Consider the following 19,130-nt stretch of genomic DNA (forward strand, 5'->3'; position numbering starts at 1 on the left):
ATAGTATTTGCTAGTGGTATTTTAGTGAGGAGAGAATGGATAGAATTGTTTAGAGTAGAGTAGTCTCCACAGAATTCGAGATGCATGTTCAAGGGATATAAGCATGAGCTAGGTTTAGAGTAGAGTAGCCTCCATAGATTCTAACTGAAATTGAACTCATCTCGTAGAATTCTAAAAAATCTCAATCTCTTGCATATTCCGGAGAATATTCCAGCCATCGGCAACCACTAGCAAATTATTTTCTCGATGATCGTTAATTTTTCCAAACAGCTTCATTAGTTTACTAATTATTTTGTTAATCCACACCATAATCACAAGTCCACGGCCATAAACATGGCTTCTTGTTTTGCTAATTAATTGGCCTTAGGGTATTCTGAAAGGCCATTTTTGCCAAGTATTTTCCACGTATCTCCTAAAGATTTGATAGAGATCTGGTCTAATATATGATTAAGATTAAGCAGAGCCTGTTCGTCTAATTATCTTAATTAATCTGTTTTATTAATTATTATATACTCCATATAAGTTCACATGTGTCTATTTATTAATTATTGTATACTCCATATAATTGACATGTCTTTTTACTCCCAATAAATTATGTTACCAAAAAAAATGTAAAAGACAATTCTTTGTTTTTTCTGTGATTTGATCGTAAAATTCACAAATAACTTTTTCTTCCCTAGTAACTAAAAAAATAGTCACTATTATGAAATTTAAAACTTTATATATAAAACTTCAGGACATTGTGATATAGTTTTATCTATGAAATTTGGGTAGGGCCATTGGCAGTTTTGTCTCTCAGAGGCAAATAATATTTACGCGAGACATAAATTTATATTTTTGGCATCCTAATATTTCAAGTTATTTTTCCCGCCCTTTAAGAAACTTAAATCCAACTAGGCATAGGTTCATTCTTAAGAGCAAAAAGTTAAATATTAACTTATTTGAAGGACAAAAATTAACCGATCACCTTATTTTAAAGAGTAAAATTTAATTTATTTATTTTTCATTTAGAACTCTATATATAACGGTGCCCAATTTTCAAACATAGGGCCCAAAAAAGGGTAATGCGCACTATTTTCATGTCAATAACAACTTTCCTCCCTTTTTTTGGGGTGGATAGGGTGGGGTTAAATTGTTTTATAATCCATCACAAAAAATTCGTTAGGTTTTTTAAGATTTTGTTTTTATTTTTACATGTTTAAGATCTAAATCTAAAATACTAGAAAAGATCTTTAGAGAATCATTTTAGTCCATTCAAATCATACACGTTTATATCAAATCATATTTTTCTTTGAAATCGTAGATCGAATAATTCACTTATTTTGGTGAACAATCCTGTCATGAGAAGCATGACCCCATGTGATGAAAAGGACATCAAATAAAGTAATAGCGCATTATGTAACATATCTCTTTCCCTAAGATTCATTAGATTGTTATAACCTATTTTAATTTTAATTTTCCAAGAATATATACTTATATTTTAAAATAATTATTTATATATGTACAAGTAATTGAAGTTCTTTCAGAAATACTTTTCTATTTTTATGAAGCAATGATCAAATCTAGACACATTTGTCATTTGTATGCATAAGTGAATCAATGAATCTTTTAGTTGAACCAATTGGTAATTTGTCAGTGATCAATTGATTAGACATTTGATTAATTAAGTAATTAATCTGAGTTAGGTTTTATATTATTTGTTACTTTTTCAAGCTTTACCTAATTTGGTCAATCTTATTTGCCTTGTAGCCACTCCACGTGGAAAACAAGTCTTCTTTGTAGTCTCATTGACCATCAATTACTACCTAATTCTTTATTATTGTTTCCAACTTCTCATGAATCACGACATCTTTTCATTTTTTTTTTTTAATTTTAAAATTAGGACTTTAGAATTATTGATATTGAACTAGAGTCGACATTAAAATTTAAAATTTTAGCTCATAATGATTTTTTTTAAAAAATAAATATAATATTTAAATTAAAATTATTGTTCGATTCGATCTATATCTTAATATCTAGCTTTGGAAAGACTAAAATAATTAATTGAATAAGAAAGGGAAGGGAAATTAAAACACATGTGATTATCGAAGTTTAGCAGTCATTTTCACAGTTTTGTACCATACACCTACAAAAGTGTCAATTCTTAGTTTAAAAAAAAAACAATGAGCCACATATTTATTTACTCAAAATTAATCATTATTAGTTATTTAGTTTCATGGAAAAAAAACAAAATATTACTAGCTTTCATAGCCTATATTTAATTCATAGTAGTAAATTGACCTGTTAAACAACTATTGTATGAATATTATAAAGAATTAGAAATGATATATCCTTTCTTCTTTTTGTTATTACAGTTTATTTATATGATATGAGGAATCAAAGAGCAAATTATAATATTTTTATCCACGCGGGTTAAAATATCACAAGTGTGATAATTATATTATAGAATATACATTTGAATTAGAGAATTTAATTACAATTCTATCAACTTAATTAAAATAATAATAATTTCTCATGAAGTTTTTGGTAGCTTAAAATATTCTTCTATTTGGGCTATTAATTATTTTTTATGATTTTCACGTTTTCGTTTAAATGTCTTCGAGTATATCTATCTACTCGAATATAATTTTTGACTTTTTAAAACTTAATAATTCTTATCCAATTAGATGGCGTGGATTTTGTACAGGTTGAAAGTCTTACATTGGTGTAGCAAAAAAAAAAAAGGTCAATAATCTAGGTTAGAATACATTGTTTCTCAAATTTGTCACTAAATTTTATTTAAATATTGTCATTTGTCATTATAACATGTTTTGGTTAAACAATTGAATACACGATAAGTTTAAGCCTTTTTCGATTGATATTAACGTGTATAATTAAAGAAAATGACATATTTTATGTGATTACATATGTAGTGGACGTTTGAGAACAACGCAAAAGTTTTTAAAAATTTTAGGTAAAAGTATCCAATATCATATGTGTTGGAAAACTATACGCACAACGGAAGCATACCAAAATCATACGGCGTACATGAATAATAGATAACCAATATATTTATGCTAGAACACATATAATTATGCTTGAACACAAACTTTCTGAAAGTTAATTCAAGAATTACCTCTTGAAGCGTGAGCATATACCTTCTAGCGAATCCACAAGACCTTCAAGGCAAATCCACAAGTTGGACAACAGTTTTGCGGTCTTCTACATTGATCCCAAGTTCACATCTGAACTCTCTCAATACTTAGTTGGAAAATTATCGTATAGAAAACTTATTATCTTTCGAGGGTTAAAAGAATCCTTAATTATAGAAATTTCTCCCCAGTCCAAACAGGAGAACCAAAACACAGGTTATTTTTCTTGAAAATGGAAAAAATACGCACTTGTTTTTTTTAAAAGAAACTTACGCATGTCTCCCATTTTTTCCTTAGATATAGGATTCTGAGTTCTAGATAATATTTGTAGAGACAACATAATTTATTACTGAGTCTTCCTATTATGGAAATAATTTCAAATAATGAAGTTGGATTATTCTTACCATAATTAATAACAAAACATTCCACTAGAAATTCATAATTGAACTCCTCCGATTATATTTTGAAATTCTTCATAAACACTTATATAATTCCACATGTTAAGATTACAAATACTAATCAATAAATTAAATTACTAACAAATTTGATTCAACGATTAATTTCCTTTAGAGCATTGGTTAACTTATTTCATGTGTCGAATTCATAAATTCACTTGTAAGGTTTGACACGATGAATACTTATAAGCTTCTCAAAAAGACATATCACCAATCTCTATATCGAGACATGGATTCAATCAACTAACTTATTGTTTCACCAATATATATTATTATCATCCAGTCTATCAGGAGTATTGACCCATCTCAGAGTCTCGCCTTTTAATAAATCAAAACGATAATTAACATATACAGATCATACTGATTATATCAAGATTAAGAATATAAGTACATTTAAATCAGTTTAGAGAAAATGTTTTTGTTAGTCAGTCTAAAGCAACTGTCTCTACTCGGTCCCGTTCAATACATAGCAAAATGCTTTACAAGAAGCTAGAACTATACCATTTCTATAATCAAGATAAATTATATATAATCTTGTGCTACAATTGTACCGATGGCATGTCCAATTTTCATCTTAGATTGTGAACAAAAAACTTTATACTTATAATAAGAACCGATGATTTAATCCTTTATGTATAAGCTAAAACTCTATACGCTAAATTATCTACTATATAAGTAAACAAACACCATAAATGAATATATGATCTATTAAAACTAAATAAATAATTGTTAACTATAATAGATATCCCTAGATACTATATCTAAACATATGGTTAATAATATATATATATATATATATATATCACATTAATGTGTTCAGATATTCAAATGAAATAGGTCATAATTTGAGTTTCAAAATAAAATTTACTAACTAACAAATTCATGAGGGACGAAGCTATTATTATAGTCACAGATTCAATTGAATATAATAATATTAACTCAAATTCAATAATTATGATAAAAATTACTTTAATATATATAAACAATTTAATTTGATAAGAGAATATTATAAAGTAAAATTTTTGAATCCGTCTCTAATCAACATTCTTGTTCAAAAAGAATTTCCTTTTGCATAGAAAAAGATCATGTGGTTTCCTTGGCACTGCATGATATCCACATCTCTACACTTCATTTTCAAACACTTGCATACACTTAAATGTATGGAAATTAAAGTCAGTTTATTTTCCACCTTAGAATCCAAGCATCTTCATATCGATCTATATTTCACTAATGTTGTGGTAGTATCATGGTTAAAAATAATAAAACTGGCTATGAAATTTATCGATAAGTTTCAATTAATTCGTCGCTAAATAGCTCCTTATTACTAATTTAATTTTCTTATAATTCATTACTAGTTCATAAATAAATGAGATTAACATAAAAAAATTATTATTTAGTTATAAAATTTTATCTGTAATTAATTCTTTATTTTGTAATAGTATATATGTATATCACTATTAGTTTCCTAGAAAAGCTGAACTAATTAGTTATAAAGATGCAAAGATATTAATACTTGGAATCCCTTAATACTTTTGACAATTTTTCTCTCACGACAATGTTGGAGTTTGACAAATCATTTAAAATTTTATTTTTTTAATGTTTATTTCATTTTTTAAAACTAATCATGTTTCATTAGCAATAATGGATGGTGACAATTAACCAATGAATTTTTATGATCATATTTTAAATTGAATGTTTTACTATTTTTCATGTAATAAGGACACAATAACTTTTCGATAGTCACCCAACTAAATAATATCTCATACGCAAAAAATGATTAAGAGTCTACGATCATAAAGAAGCAGACAAAATGAAATTCTACTTAGTTAATATATGTCATATATATGTCTATACACCTTTAAATCATAATTATTTTAATTCGTCTATCAATGAGCACAGATAAACGTCAATTAAACCTTTGGATTGTGGGGGCAATTTGGGACAATAAACTTAAAAATATGTAGGGACTTGTCATACACATCTTGAATGAAAATAATACACAACAAGGATAGGATGGAGTAGAAATAAAAGAAGGTGTGAAATCATCTACACACAAGTCCAATCGAACATTTTTTTTCAGTAGCAAACTCAGTATAAAAGCTATCAAAATGTTTCTAAACTTCTCCTTCCGATGGATGACACATAACACCAGGTAACCTTCTATTTTTGTGGTGCCTACTCATATGAGGAGTGAAATTCATTGATGTGAACAACCTCTGTAACCTAGATATAAGATGTCACGCGTGCCCTGAGCCTATATCTTAGACGTGGCCGGCACTCGAGAATCATTTTTGATCCCCAAGTGAACCCTTGGCCTGACTGACTACTTAGCGGAAGACTCATTCAAGCAAATATAGACTTAAAACAGAATCAAAATAAAACTCAACCCGAATATCTGAAAGTCCTCATTGCAATAATTATAATAGTTTGCAAAACATCTTTAAAGGAAAGAAAGTACTGAGAGACTCCTCGACTCTATCTATCTATGAAGCTTCTACTATTAAAGAAGGATGTCGGAACAAGACCCACGACATCTCAAAACTACTAACTAGAAAGTAAATGTGAAGTCCTCCGGAATATAAGGAGGCTCACCAAAAGCTAGCTAGAGTGTTGAGTGATCTCAACGAAGCACATGTTGATGATCTCGAACACCTATGTCAGCACATTTGAATGTACAAGTATGTAATGTAGCTGAAGCGAAATAACTGAATGAAAAGATTGCAATAGATAAAAATATACGCACGATGAATGTAAAGAAATAAAGGAGTTAAATCATTTAAAGCTTTATAAAATACTTACTCATCTCTAAACTCAATATATATATATATATATATTATGCGAGTTTCTAAATTACAAATCAAACATCTTATTATTTTTATACATAAATAATAACTTATTTCCTAATTAACTACCAAACATTAAATAGTTTATATAAAAAATTAATACATAAATAATTTGTTTCTTTTGTCGTACGTTTCTAATGATTATTATACCATTGAATTCTTTAAATGGAAAGTTGAAATTAAAGAGTTGTTAAAAAAAAGATATTCTTTTAGAAATGATTTTTTTTTTTTTAAAAAAGTAAGACAACAAATTAAAACGAAAATAATATAATTTAAATGATAAAATAATATTGATTAATTACGTAAATGAGAACAACTTATATAAGGTAGCATATATTTGTTGAACTCATCCCCACCTCCACGCCCCCCCCCCCCCCCCCCCCCCCCCCCCCCCCACACACACACATATATATATATGATAGTTCAAAATGATTCGTAATTGATAAGTCAATTGCAATATTGACTTATTAATATTGAATTATCAGATAAATGACTAAAATTTTACAAATAACGATTTATTGATGTGGGAGTAGATTACTCAATTTTCTTATGAGATAAAGTCATTAGCTTATGAAGAGTTACTATATTTACAATTTAATCTATAGATATATAAATTATAAAGTACATATTATATTATGATTTACTCCTGAAGCATGATCTGATGATAGCACAATCAAATGCTAAAACCTTCGAGAGTTAATATAAATTATAAAGTGCATACTATATATATAAGGTCTTTGCTACATTTTAAAGAATAGGAGATCCATTTTACAAGACATTAATCATTGTTATCTGAAAATTTCATTCACGCATGTTCAAGAATCATAAATCATCAAAAATGACAATGAAGTCCTTTTTTTTTTATGTCGCCCAAAAAAAACAATCAACCCAAAGCATTTAACATAGTAAAAAAAGTTAATTTATATATCAAATAATTGCTAATTGATTATCGAATCAACTGATATTTTACTAATTAATTAGTGAATTAATATACTTAAAAACTAATAATTGATAAATCAAATCGTTAAGTATAATTATTTATCGGATTCTATGTTAAGCAACCCCACTAATAAGTACTTCTCTATTTTGGTCGAAGGTGAAAAATCGAATTGACCGATAAAGCGAGCCAAAAAATTGTTATTGGGTTATTGCATTAACGATTGTTTAATGGTTTTACTAAAAAAATTATCGGGTTATCGATTCGATATTGATTTTTAATATTGGGTTTAAGACTAGAAATTTACTACATTTACTTGTACATAAATATTATACTCCCTCCGTCCCTATTTACTTGTCCATATTTCCTTTTTTAGTTGTCCCTATTTAGTTGTCCATTTTGACAAATCAAGAAAGAACAACAATTTTTTTCCTATTATACCCTTATTTACACTTCTTGAAAATTGTAAAAGTGTATGTTGTTTCCCTCCAATTTATTTCACTTGAATTCAAATAAGTGGTTGTAATTTTGAAGTGAAAAGTTGTCATAAGGGTAAAATTGTAACTTCACTGTGCTAATCATTGTTGCCTTAATCTGTGTGTCATTTCTAAAGTGGACAACTAAAAAGGGACGGAGGGAGTATATATTAATCTCAGTGCCTTACTAGTTACTGTCTTTATTATTAGCTTTCAATTCACACTTCAAAGTGACTTTTAGTTCACAACTTCACACTATACAAAACGTCAAAATCTTAAGTAAGAACCTTATTCCTCTTAATTATTCTTTGTGTTATACTTGTAATTTTTTTTATTACATTATTGTGTGTTGCGTTAAATTTATTAGAGAAGTTATATATTTTAATTTATAAGTATTTTCTTATTGGTTAAACCGAAAATCGAACCGTTATGGATCAAAATCGATAAAAAATCCCTTATTGGTTTAATATATTTAAAAATAAAAAATCGAACCGATAACACATAAAACCAAATCGAACCGACCAATGCATACCCTAATTGGAGGTGGAACCAAGAGTATAAAGTACTTCTCCATTTTGGTACAAGTACTTCTCCATCTTGGCAAGGGAGTCAGGATTAAGAGGCATTTCTACCACCCTTTCTTTACCACTGAATTGTTAATCAATTTTGTTAGGAATTCACAAGTTAATATACATATATATTTATTTATTATTTTAATATAAATACAAAATTTACAAAAAAATTAATAAATTTATCTGAATTCACGAACCCCACCTAGCTTCGCCTTTGATTTTGGTGGATCTAGTTGATGGGGCCGTTTTAAAAATAAGGAGTGACAATTAATACTACTCAAGGGGTATTACCTTTTGTGATGCGGCAGCTTGATCGGTTTTTCTTGTCACATACTAATTCTTCGAGATTAAATCTTTTTTTATATACTCATAGTACAGACTAATTAATATTTTTTCTTTTACAATATCCACGAGACCAAAATAATTATAAAAGCCCAAAGGTTAAAAGGGAAAACAAATGCTAATTAAGGTTTAATTAAACCCAAAGAAAACTTGAATTGGATAGAGAAGAAAACAAATCAATTGCTCCCTCAAAACCACTGCGCCATTTTTTCCTTTTATATAATATAATAATTCCTACGGTAATTTTTGATTTCTGGTTTTAGAGTTTTGGGCACATTGGAGAAGATTGTAGAAGAGAGAGTTGCTCAAATGGTGATGGAGGATACGGGGAGTTGTGGTAGTAGAGTGGTGGATTCAGCGCCGGCGAACAGCCGGCAACACAGAAAAAAGTTGGAGGTTTATAATGAGGTTCTTCGTAGACTCAAGGAATCTAATAACGATGAGGCTCAACAGCCTGGTTTTGATGATGAGCTTTGGGCTCACTTTAATCGTCTTCCTACTAGGTAGCTATCTTCCTACAGTAATATGTATATTAAGATATGATCTCGAATGTATTTGTGCTTATTGGGAATTGAGTCAATTGTGGTGCGGTTATGGTTGATGAGATTTGTACTTATCCGGTTAATATTTTTGAGGCTATTAATTTTTGTTTCGTTTAGCTGGTGAATGTGAAAATTATAGATCGAGATAAGAGTTTGATGAAGTGTGCCAATTTGTTTTTGTTGATGATTCTTCTGGTTTGCAGATACTTTTAAAGATGTGTGGTTTGGATGCAGGAAGTTGCAAATTATTGTAATTTGTGAATAAGCTGTTGCGTAGTTTTACAATTGACTTACTGATTAATTTGTTTTTCTGCATTTAAGGTACGCGTTAGATGTGAATGTTGAAAGTGCAGAAGATGTACTCACGCACAAGCGGTTATTACATCTCGCACATGATCCGGCTAATAGACCGGCCTTTGATGTCCGGCTGGTGCAGGTTAGTTCCTTTTGCAGGATAGAATCTTGGTTTCGGTGTGGTGTCATATGAATGGCCACTAAAATGTTCATTTTCCTAGAGTAATGGAATATTAGTAGCTCAGCTGTTAGCATATTGTTATCATAAGTTCAAGCATGCTGTGTAGGAATATAGAAAGGTTGAGTTTGTATGGTAAAACATCTGCATCTGGAAGAGTATAGTTTATCAGACATTTCATTGAATTAGATTCTATCGTCTTCTTTTATCTCTACATCTTAAATGTTTAATCTACATCCAATGAAGTCTTTAAGTTTCAGGTAATTTCAGTTTCAAGTTTCGTTCTAACCGGGTAGTCTGAAACAATGCCAATTGCATGCTTTTTTGTTCTTCTATTTGCATTGTTATTTGCTTCATTTCTAACTTAAGCTACTCGGAGTTGCGTGTTGAATCAAACGTGGCATTATGCAGGTTACTCCAGTTCCTGATGGAAACTCAGCAGACCCTGTTCCATTTCACTCTGCAACCAAGGAAATTAGCCGAAGGTACCTGAAATAACTGTCTCACATGGGACATTTACTGCCTTTTAGTACTGTTTATTTGACGCTTTGTCGCATCCTTCAAGTATTCCTTCAGTATAACCTTCGATATTTGATTATATTAATATGTTCCCTCCATCTTAATGTGTAGTGTCCTTCCTCTACCTGCCTTTGGTTCTTCCCCTAATCTCGAAGCACTTGCTCTTGAAGCTAGCAAATCTGAAGTTCAAGATGAGGATGTTACTGTCACTTGTGGAAATTTGTTACGGTATACGATCTTGAGATTTAAATTTGGTATCTTAGTTTATGTCCTGAACTATTTTATCCCTATAACATGATGATGATGCATAGAGGCCACCCGCAAAACGCTTCGAATAATCTGTACCCACATTATTGCTGTGATCATTCTCATTGTTTTTCCGAAATCTGTGTTTTTAACTCATTCACTGTAATGCGTGTATGCATGACCATCACTCATTTGAAAATTATGACTACATTAATTTCATCAAGATGGAGCATTTCAACTCTGTTCCCTTTTCCTGTATGCCATTTTTGCTTATATTGTGGAGCTCACTACTAAACATAGTACATAATTATGACAGGCCAATGCATGAAATTACGTTTTCAACTGATGACAAGCCCAAGCTCCTCAGCCAGGTAGTTGGATGTGCTTTATTGTTTGATATATATTACTTAGCAACATACTAGTCCGTTTGATAGAAAATGTACACCCATGCCGGTGTAGAGGTGGGATCAGAAGAGAGCTTTGGATTTGACAGTTAAGACTGCTCACATTTCTATTGTTAAAACCAATGTCTACCAACCATGTATAGTTTTAATTGTTTCTGAATCTTAATGATTCCTTTTCTAGGTGTTGGGATTTTTGTGGGGTGGGTAGGTGGGAATATAGTTATTTGACCAACATCTTAGAAGGTAAAGACTATTGTGGTTTTATGTCTTGATGTTTCAAGAACCATAGGTGACACTTGGTTTGGGGGACACAATAATTCATAAAAGCCTGCCTGTTCTTTTTGGATTGTGATGTGGTACTGCTAGAAGACTTCATTTTACAAATTTTAAATTTTGCAGCGTATATTAGTTCACATACTTCTAAAATTTAAAAACTGTGAAGCATTAATGAATCCCGTCAATGTGTGACAGTTAACTTCATTACTAGCCGAGCTTGGGCTGAACATCCAGGAAGCACATGTATTTTCCTCTGTTGATGGCTACTCCCTAGATGTTTTCGTTGTTGATGGTTGGCCCTATGAGGTATATTTTCTGTTGCTTTTACACTGTTGCAAAATTTCACTTGGATCCGCTCTTAGCTTAAGGTCCTATTATAGCTTTTCACCTAATACAAAGAACTTGTAGATAATGTAGCATCTTTTATCTCCATTTTATCGTATTCTTATGTCCTTTCCTGAATATGAAGTATATAAATCTCTCTAACCGAAGTTATGCAGTTGTTTCATGTAATTAGTTGAAAAAATGAATTTTGATTACTTTTCATCTTCAATCTCTAAACTAGGGAGAAGAAAGTACTGGTCTAGAAAGTGCTTTTCCTGGCTCATGGAATGGGGCACTTTCTGCAGTTGCTTACTAAGTAAATATTCAATGTCGTATTTCCATGTTTTAGCATAAGTGAGTATCTATCTTCCAAAAAGAGTGAATAAGTGGCGGTTATTAGCATTCTAAAAAAAAAGAGAGAACAAGTAGCATGATGCTTAGTTCACATGCCAACTCTATCACTCAATTAAAGGTAAGGATGCTGATGGATGCTTGTTTTCCTGTGGTCTCATTTCAGGAAATTGAGCAGCTTCGAATGGCATTGAAAAGGGAAATTCTGAAGATTGAGGTATCTCCTGGTTTTGCCCTACCTAAGTTAAGCCAACCAATACTGATGCTTCAAAACTAGAATATGTATCGACTGCCGAGGGCCTGTGCACCCCCGGGATTAGTCGGGGCTCAAAGAGACTCGGACACCCGGTGCAAATCAAAAAAAAAAAAAAAAAACTAGAATATGTATCGATTTCATCAAAATGCTAAAAAAATTTGGCAAACCTGTTTTATTAATGGGCTTGTTTTTAGTCCATGGTCAAATTCGTTCCTAGTAGTGGTCAGAAGTGGTCTTTTTATTTGGACAAGCTTTTGAATTCCTATGCTAATTTTATGTGTTTATATGTTTTAAGTTTCAATCTGCATTAGTAGGAAATGCTACAAGCTAATTAATTGGGTTCTCTTTCCATATGAAGCTCCCCATAGATCTACTTGTATTTGTTGTAAAAATGTCTGGAGGTGTAGTTAATTTGAGTGCCCACATATTTTACTGTTGTTTAATTGGAGTAATGCGATGCAGAAATCTTCACCTAGTCAAAGTCCATCAGAATCTTTTAGAAAGGAGAACAAAACACTCATCAAATGTGAACTTGATCCTGTGACAATACCTTGTGATGGCGTTGATGTCTGGGAAATTGATCATCAGCTTCTCAAATTTGGCAACAAGATTGCTTCTGGTTCATATGGTGACTTGTAAGTTTGTTGTGGACTAAATCATATCTATGATCATTTTTGGTTTCAGAGTAACTTATTTAGTTATCTGATTGTTTCAGATACAAAGGTACATACTGCAGTCAGGAAGTAGCTATCAAGATCCTCAAATCTGAGCGCTTGAACACAGAATTGCAAAAGGAGTTTGCCCAAGAAGTTTATATCATGAGGTTTGTTGGATATCATAGTACCTGTGGAGGTTATGGCTGTTTTAGATAAACCTCGTCTTCTTTCTATGCAGTTAGCCTATTATGAACTGACAACGTCATTCTTAGTTACCATTATCTTTTCTGTCTCTAGTTTTGTTTTGTCCTGAGATCACTTTTGTGTCCTGCAATTGAGCAAGATTTGATTTGTTGGTATAATGTTGGGAGAACTGCTTTTACTTCTATATTGGGTGAGAGCAAGTATTCATTGTTTTCTACTGCTTTATACTGCTGCAAGTACACGTGTTGACATGCAAATGTTCTCATCTGATTGATTTGCGTTCCCTTCTTTTGCTCTTAAAACTAGCTTAATGAAATAGCAGATCGCTCATATCCGAAGAGTCACTATGTTTCAATAATACTTTAGCTATCATTCCTGATCAATCAGCCAATATATTTTTTTCTACGCGTTTGTTCTGTTTTCCTTTCTGGGACGCAATAGGGTGTGTTCATGTGTTGGGTACACACAGACTATATAATTTCAAGATTTGATTTCTCTGATCTATTTTCCATACTTGGATGCAATTGGGTGTGTGTTGGTTAGGCAAGGACGATATAATTTCAAGATTTAATTTATCTGACACTTCATTTTGACTGTGCTTGCAGAAAAGTTCGTCATAAAAATGTTGTCCAATTCATAGGGGCATGTACCAGGCCTCCAAACTTGTGTATAGTAACAGGTATATTAATAGCTTAATCGGGGAAATTAAACTACAGACAACATTTGGTTTTCTTCTACTTGCCTCCTCCGAATGAGTTTTCTTACTAATGACCTTACTTTAATTTTCTGAACTGTAGAGTACATGTCTGGAGGAAGCGTGTATGACTACTTACACAAACAAAAGGGCAGTTTCAAATTCCCTACTTTGCTCAAAGTAGCAATTGATGTGTCAAAAGGGATGAATTACCTGCACCAGAATAACATCATACACAGAGACTTGAAGGCTGCCAATCTTCTGATGGATGAAAATGAAGTAAGATATTATCTCAATAAGCACAATAATGTAGATGTTTGTTGTCTATGTTATTGGTAGATGTTTTCAGCTTTCAATTTGCATAATAAGATTTATTAATTGCATAATCTGTACCAGTACATCTTTTATCATTAACTAACTGAATATGAGACTGAATCTTGCTTTAGTAAGTTGTAGTTTGTGCAACTTATATTTGACTGCAGATATGAAGGAGAGATAATTTCATAAACCGAAGGATTAGTTCTTCAATTGCATATTGGATAGCCATCAGAGATGTCATCCAAGAATTAATTGGACTTCTTAGCTAAAAATATCTCAAACTTATGTTTTTTATCTGACTCATTTGCTAAGTGAAAGTATGTTCATCTTATTGATGAGCTTCTTGAACTTGGGACATAACCAAAATAAAGATATGAGAAAGATAACTTATATTCGGGTTTTGGGGTTCCCATAGAAATTTCCATCCTTAGATTGTAAATCTGATATGGCACTTAGCAAGAAGATCATCTTTTAGTGTGAGCTTTATCAAGAAATTCAAGTTTCATGGTGTGGGCAGAACCAAAACTGCATGTTATAAACATATTTAAGGCTGAACAAAATTCCGGGGGTCTTTCGGAAGTAGCCTCTCTTCTTCCGTGAAGTAGGGGTAAGGTCTGTATACACTCTACTCCAGCCTCCCCGAACCTCACTGTGTGGGACTACACCGGGTATGTTGTTGTTATCTTGTTCAAGAATGGGAAGGGAAAGAAAGGATGGTCTAAACTCTTCCCAACACTTTTGGGGATAGGGGAAAATGTATTTTTCTCGTTATTTTCTATGAATTTAGCTAGTAAGCTGTAAGCAGTTTCCTAGTTTGAAGTTAGACAAAGAGGAAGGAACTAATACTTCAAGGCTGATTATTACTAATTCATAATATACAATAACATGGAAAACTGAATATGACGAAGCAAAATCTTTACAGTCTGAAGCCTCCTTTAGTAAAAAGAAAAAGATTGGAATATTCAAAGAGGTTGACATGCTCCTTGTCTTATAATGTACACCAGCTCTGCCTACAGTCCTAGTCTAAAACTGGAGACAGAACTGTGTGAAACGGATTTAAGATGCTACTTTTACTTTCGATTCTTTAGTTTTCATCAAATTTTGTGAGTACAGTTCAAGTTGAATTAAACTCTTTGGTGAATTTTCTTGGACTAACCAAAATATTCTGAGTTTGTGGCATGGTTTGCTTGGTTGTAGCATTAGTACCTTTTCTTGGACTATAGTTCATCCTCTCAATCTCTTGAAATCAGTTGTTGGTGAATTTTGAGGGTATTAGTTGGATTTTCAGTTGTTTGCAGTTGACAGTCTGTTTCTGTTTTCGTACTTATAGCATAGAAGGTTTTTTATATTCTAAATTTCTTGGAAATCATATGCATCATGTCCCTTTTTCTACCACAAGGACCTAAATTAGCTTGCCAAAGCCATGCAATAGCAAACTGTCATTCTTCTTGTCGGCTTTCATTTCTAAGGCCTTTCATAAATAATCAGTTTTTTTCTAGTTTCATCTAGCCACTGTGCTAACACAATATATTCTGTTTCATATCAAGTTTTACCCTGTACTTTTATTATTTCAGGTTGTTAAAGTGGCTGATTTTGGTGTTGCCAGAGTGAAGGCACAAACTGGTGTCATGACGGCGGAGACAGGGACTTATAGATGGATGGCCCCTGAGGTATGCTTTGGTCATCAACATTATTATCAACCAGTATATTTGGTCTTACAACTACCTAAGCTAGCACTGAACCTTGAGTAAGGACTGAGCTATGCAGATCTTAAATTTAAAGTGTGCATATTAGATACGACACCCAAAGAAGGTGAAGTTATAAAAGGATAAACATACAGAAAGGGAGATCGCAATTGGTTGAAATGCCAATGTATGCCCGATTATGACCGAACACCTCTAATTTAGCTTTAGTCTGGTATTTGCTTCTAATGGAAAATTCAGATTCTTAAGGTAAAATTAGACTTTTAGTTCCAGAATTAACTGTGGCTTCAGTTGAATTTTATCATTTTATGTTTTAGCAGTTTCAGCACTCATATCCATGTAGAATATTCTTTAGTAACTTGTGTGTAATCCAATTTATGCAATCAACTGTCCCATTAACCCAGCAACAATCTTTCCTTTAATCTGGTATATGATTTTTCAATAATGCTTCTCCATTAAGTTTTGGTACATCCATAGTTTGTCAACCTTGATGAATTTTATCAAGAGAGGTTCCGGCCTATAGACCAACTATAGAAGGTTTTCTTTCGTTTTCTTCAGGTCTTGTCTTTGCTCTACCCAAAAGAAGATATGTGCATAAGCATTTTGTTCGAGTAGGCCAAAAGTTGGGTCAATACCAAAAACCCGATATGCCATCTATTTGAGAAGTTGACCAAATACCATGTATTTTTCCCAAAAGAAAAAGTATTTTGGTGGGTTATAGGGTTAGTTAAACAGCTCCTTCTGTCAACCTGTAGACTTATATGCAGAATAGCTCTCTTTCTTATAACCATGGTGTCCAGAGTCCAGACCAACTTATGGGTACCAAAGTAAGTTGAGGGCATAAGATTGGAGGGACTAGACGACTTAACCATTTTCCAAGTCTGAAGATTTGTTTGCCTTAATTTAATTGTTACTGTACCTGCATTTTCTTATAACAGATCTTTGTTCTTGAAGGTTATAGAACACAAGCCATATGATCACAAAGCAGATATTTTCAGTTTTGGGGTTCTGTTATGGGAATTGATGACTGGAAAGGTATTTATCTGTGGTTATTTTGATATTTAGTCATTTTGTGTTGTTTTTCATTGTATTTATATCTTTTTATTTGATTATCAGCTGCCATATGAGTACTTGACCCCACTACAAGCTGCCATTGGAGTTGTCCAGAAGGTATGATAGATATTATCAAATGTGACCATGATCGCTGGATGCATACTTGTGCCTAACAAGCATGCAGACACATATTAAAGAAAATACATATATGGTGATAGTTCTTTTCTAATGGATTTCAGGGGTTGCGACCTGCTATTCCCAAACATACTCATCCAAAAATTGCTGAGTTACTGGAGAAATGCTGGCAACGAGATCCAACATCAAGGCCTGATTTTCCTGAGATAATAGAGACATTGCAGCAAGTAGCAAAAGAGGTATGCGCTTTTCTTTTACATTACCCAATCAATCCTATATTTATTGTTGCTCTGGTGAATAATTTAATGTAAATACATACAACACGAATAATTGATAGATTACAATACATGAATTGAATCACCTAGTGAAAACAAACATCGTTTAGACCTATAATGTGTCAAGTTCCGATGCATAGAGGTAGGTTGCATTATTTTATTTTTTATTCGCCAAAAATAAAGTTGGCAAAAAGGAATGGTCACTTTTCATGTAGTTCAACAAATTTGACACCCATAATGTGAATTTGTAATGAGTGGTTGAGGGTTCTTCTCCAATCTTCAGCATCCAGATTCCAAAATCACTTTCCTTCTTTTCTTCATCGTTTCAGTTGTGTAATTGTCATATCTACTTTCAAGCACCCTCCCTGCAGTCCGGCCTTCCTTGTATTATTCGGTCTTGCAATACTTATTAAATACACAGAAGAAAATGCATTTAGACCCCGTCGTAGTTGTCAATCATTTTGTGGCACTGGGAATGGCTGAACCATCTACGATGGGGGAGCTAAAGCACAGGGAAGAAGTTTTAGATAAAAGAATATGTTCTTGTATCACTTTACTTATTATTGCTTTGATTTATATTTCAAAAGTCCTAGACTTCTCCTCATGTGAAGACATGTTTAAAACGTTAACATTCTATTGTATGGGTCAGGTTGCAGATGAGGAAGATGATCGCCGGAAGGAGAAGCCATCTGGAGGATTCTTTTCGGTCCTCAGACGTGGACACCACTAAGTAAATACACTTATAGAGAATGTTGATAAAAAGTTATAATCTGATAACACACTTCTAGCTTATTTATCCCTTGTACAGATTTTTTCCCGATCAGTGTTGCCATTTACCAGAACGTTTTTTGCTAATTATTTTGAAATACCCTTGTTTAGGTGGTCATTTTTTCTTTTAGCATTTTCTTCCTTATGTTCAAGAAGCTAACCAAGAAAGAAGCTTTTGGGTTTGAGCTTGTAGAACTTGAGCAAAGTTTACCAGGGAACGGTTCGGTTCATTCCGGATCAAAGATGTTTGTTGATTGTTCAAGAATATTGTGCTTTATATGTCTTAACAAGCAAATCTTTTTCCAGTTTTCAGTCGGTCGTAGGTCCTTTGTTTTCTATTCTCTTATTATGTGTTATTGCATGGCGATAAGAGAAGAGTCCGTTCCATGCACTAAGCACCACATTAGTGATTCAAACCATTATAGAAACACCTATGTCAACTCTTCCCCTTCTCTTTTATGATTGTTTTATTTGAGGTCAACTGTTCCCCTTCTCTTTTATGATTGTTATATTTGTATACTCTTCTAATTTGCTGGGTAGTTGACTTGCATAAAGTGACAGTCGACTGATATATTAACCTTAGAAAAAGAGATCAATTCACCCCTCTTCTTGAGTTTTGCTATAAGTAGAACAATAACTTGTATAATAGTGATATCATGATGAGTCTTTATATTAAACTTGTAGTTGGAAACATAAAGTGTTTGTTTAGCTAAGCTTATGAGTGGGTCAAATTAGCTTATAAATATTTTTGACCTAATTATGTGTTTGGTAAATATCAAAGTACTTATAAGTTAAAAGTCGTAAGTTGATTATACCCAACTTGTGGTTTTATAGTCTATAAGTATTTTTGGTTTGATGAGCCATTTATGACTTCTATCCTTGCTCTCTCTCTCTCTATTCTATTTGCACAATTCGTCTTTTTGGAGGCATTTCTATGGCGTACGTTAGGGTGAATAAGGACATGTACGATATAGCCAAGATTCGAATAAAGACATTGGGCCCACTTGGAGCACTTCTCAGTTGTGATGGAGTTGCACCGGGTTACGATCCATTTTTAAACTAATTAGAAACGTCTAATAACTTGGCTATTTGTGAATAAGTAGAGTTGCTAACCTAAGTTTTATGCAATTAGAAAACCATTTTTTTTTAGGAAAGATATTTATGATAACCCTATTTTG

The 19,130-nt window shown here is 32.3% G+C and overlaps 1 protein-coding gene across 2 annotated transcripts; it reads left to right on the forward strand.

Moving 5' to 3' along the window:
• The first annotated feature begins 8,833 nt into the window (after positions 1–8,833).
• On the forward strand, positions 8,834–18,123 carry LOC125865191 (serine/threonine-protein kinase STY46-like). 2 transcript variants are annotated; one of them, XM_049545384.1, is made up of 16 exons: positions 8,834–9,259; positions 9,620–9,734; positions 10,182–10,255; positions 10,401–10,517; positions 10,852–10,906; positions 11,411–11,521; positions 12,057–12,107; positions 12,609–12,781; positions 12,862–12,969; positions 13,612–13,685; positions 13,804–13,979; positions 15,593–15,688; positions 16,676–16,756; positions 16,838–16,891; positions 17,014–17,148; positions 17,834–18,123. In XM_049545384.1, exons 1-16 carry the CDS (start codon positions 9,066–9,068, stop codon positions 17,912–17,914), a joined length of 1,695 nt encoding a protein of 564 aa, XP_049401341.1. In that variant the 5' UTR covers positions 8,834–9,065; the 3' UTR covers positions 17,915–18,123. The 2 variants fall into 2 exon arrangements, 1 of the variants encoding a protein (XP_049401341.1); XR_007446324.1 differs by lacking the exon at positions 17,834–18,123 and having other exon boundaries at positions 16,660–16,756.
• The last annotated feature ends 1,007 nt before the right edge of the window (positions 18,124–19,130 follow it).

The sequence above is a fragment of the Solanum stenotomum genome, chromosome 5 (genome assembly GCF_019186545.1).
Source record: "Solanum stenotomum isolate F172 chromosome 5, ASM1918654v1, whole genome shotgun sequence".
Classification (NCBI taxonomy): Eukaryota; Viridiplantae; Streptophyta; class Magnoliopsida; order Solanales; family Solanaceae; genus Solanum; species Solanum stenotomum.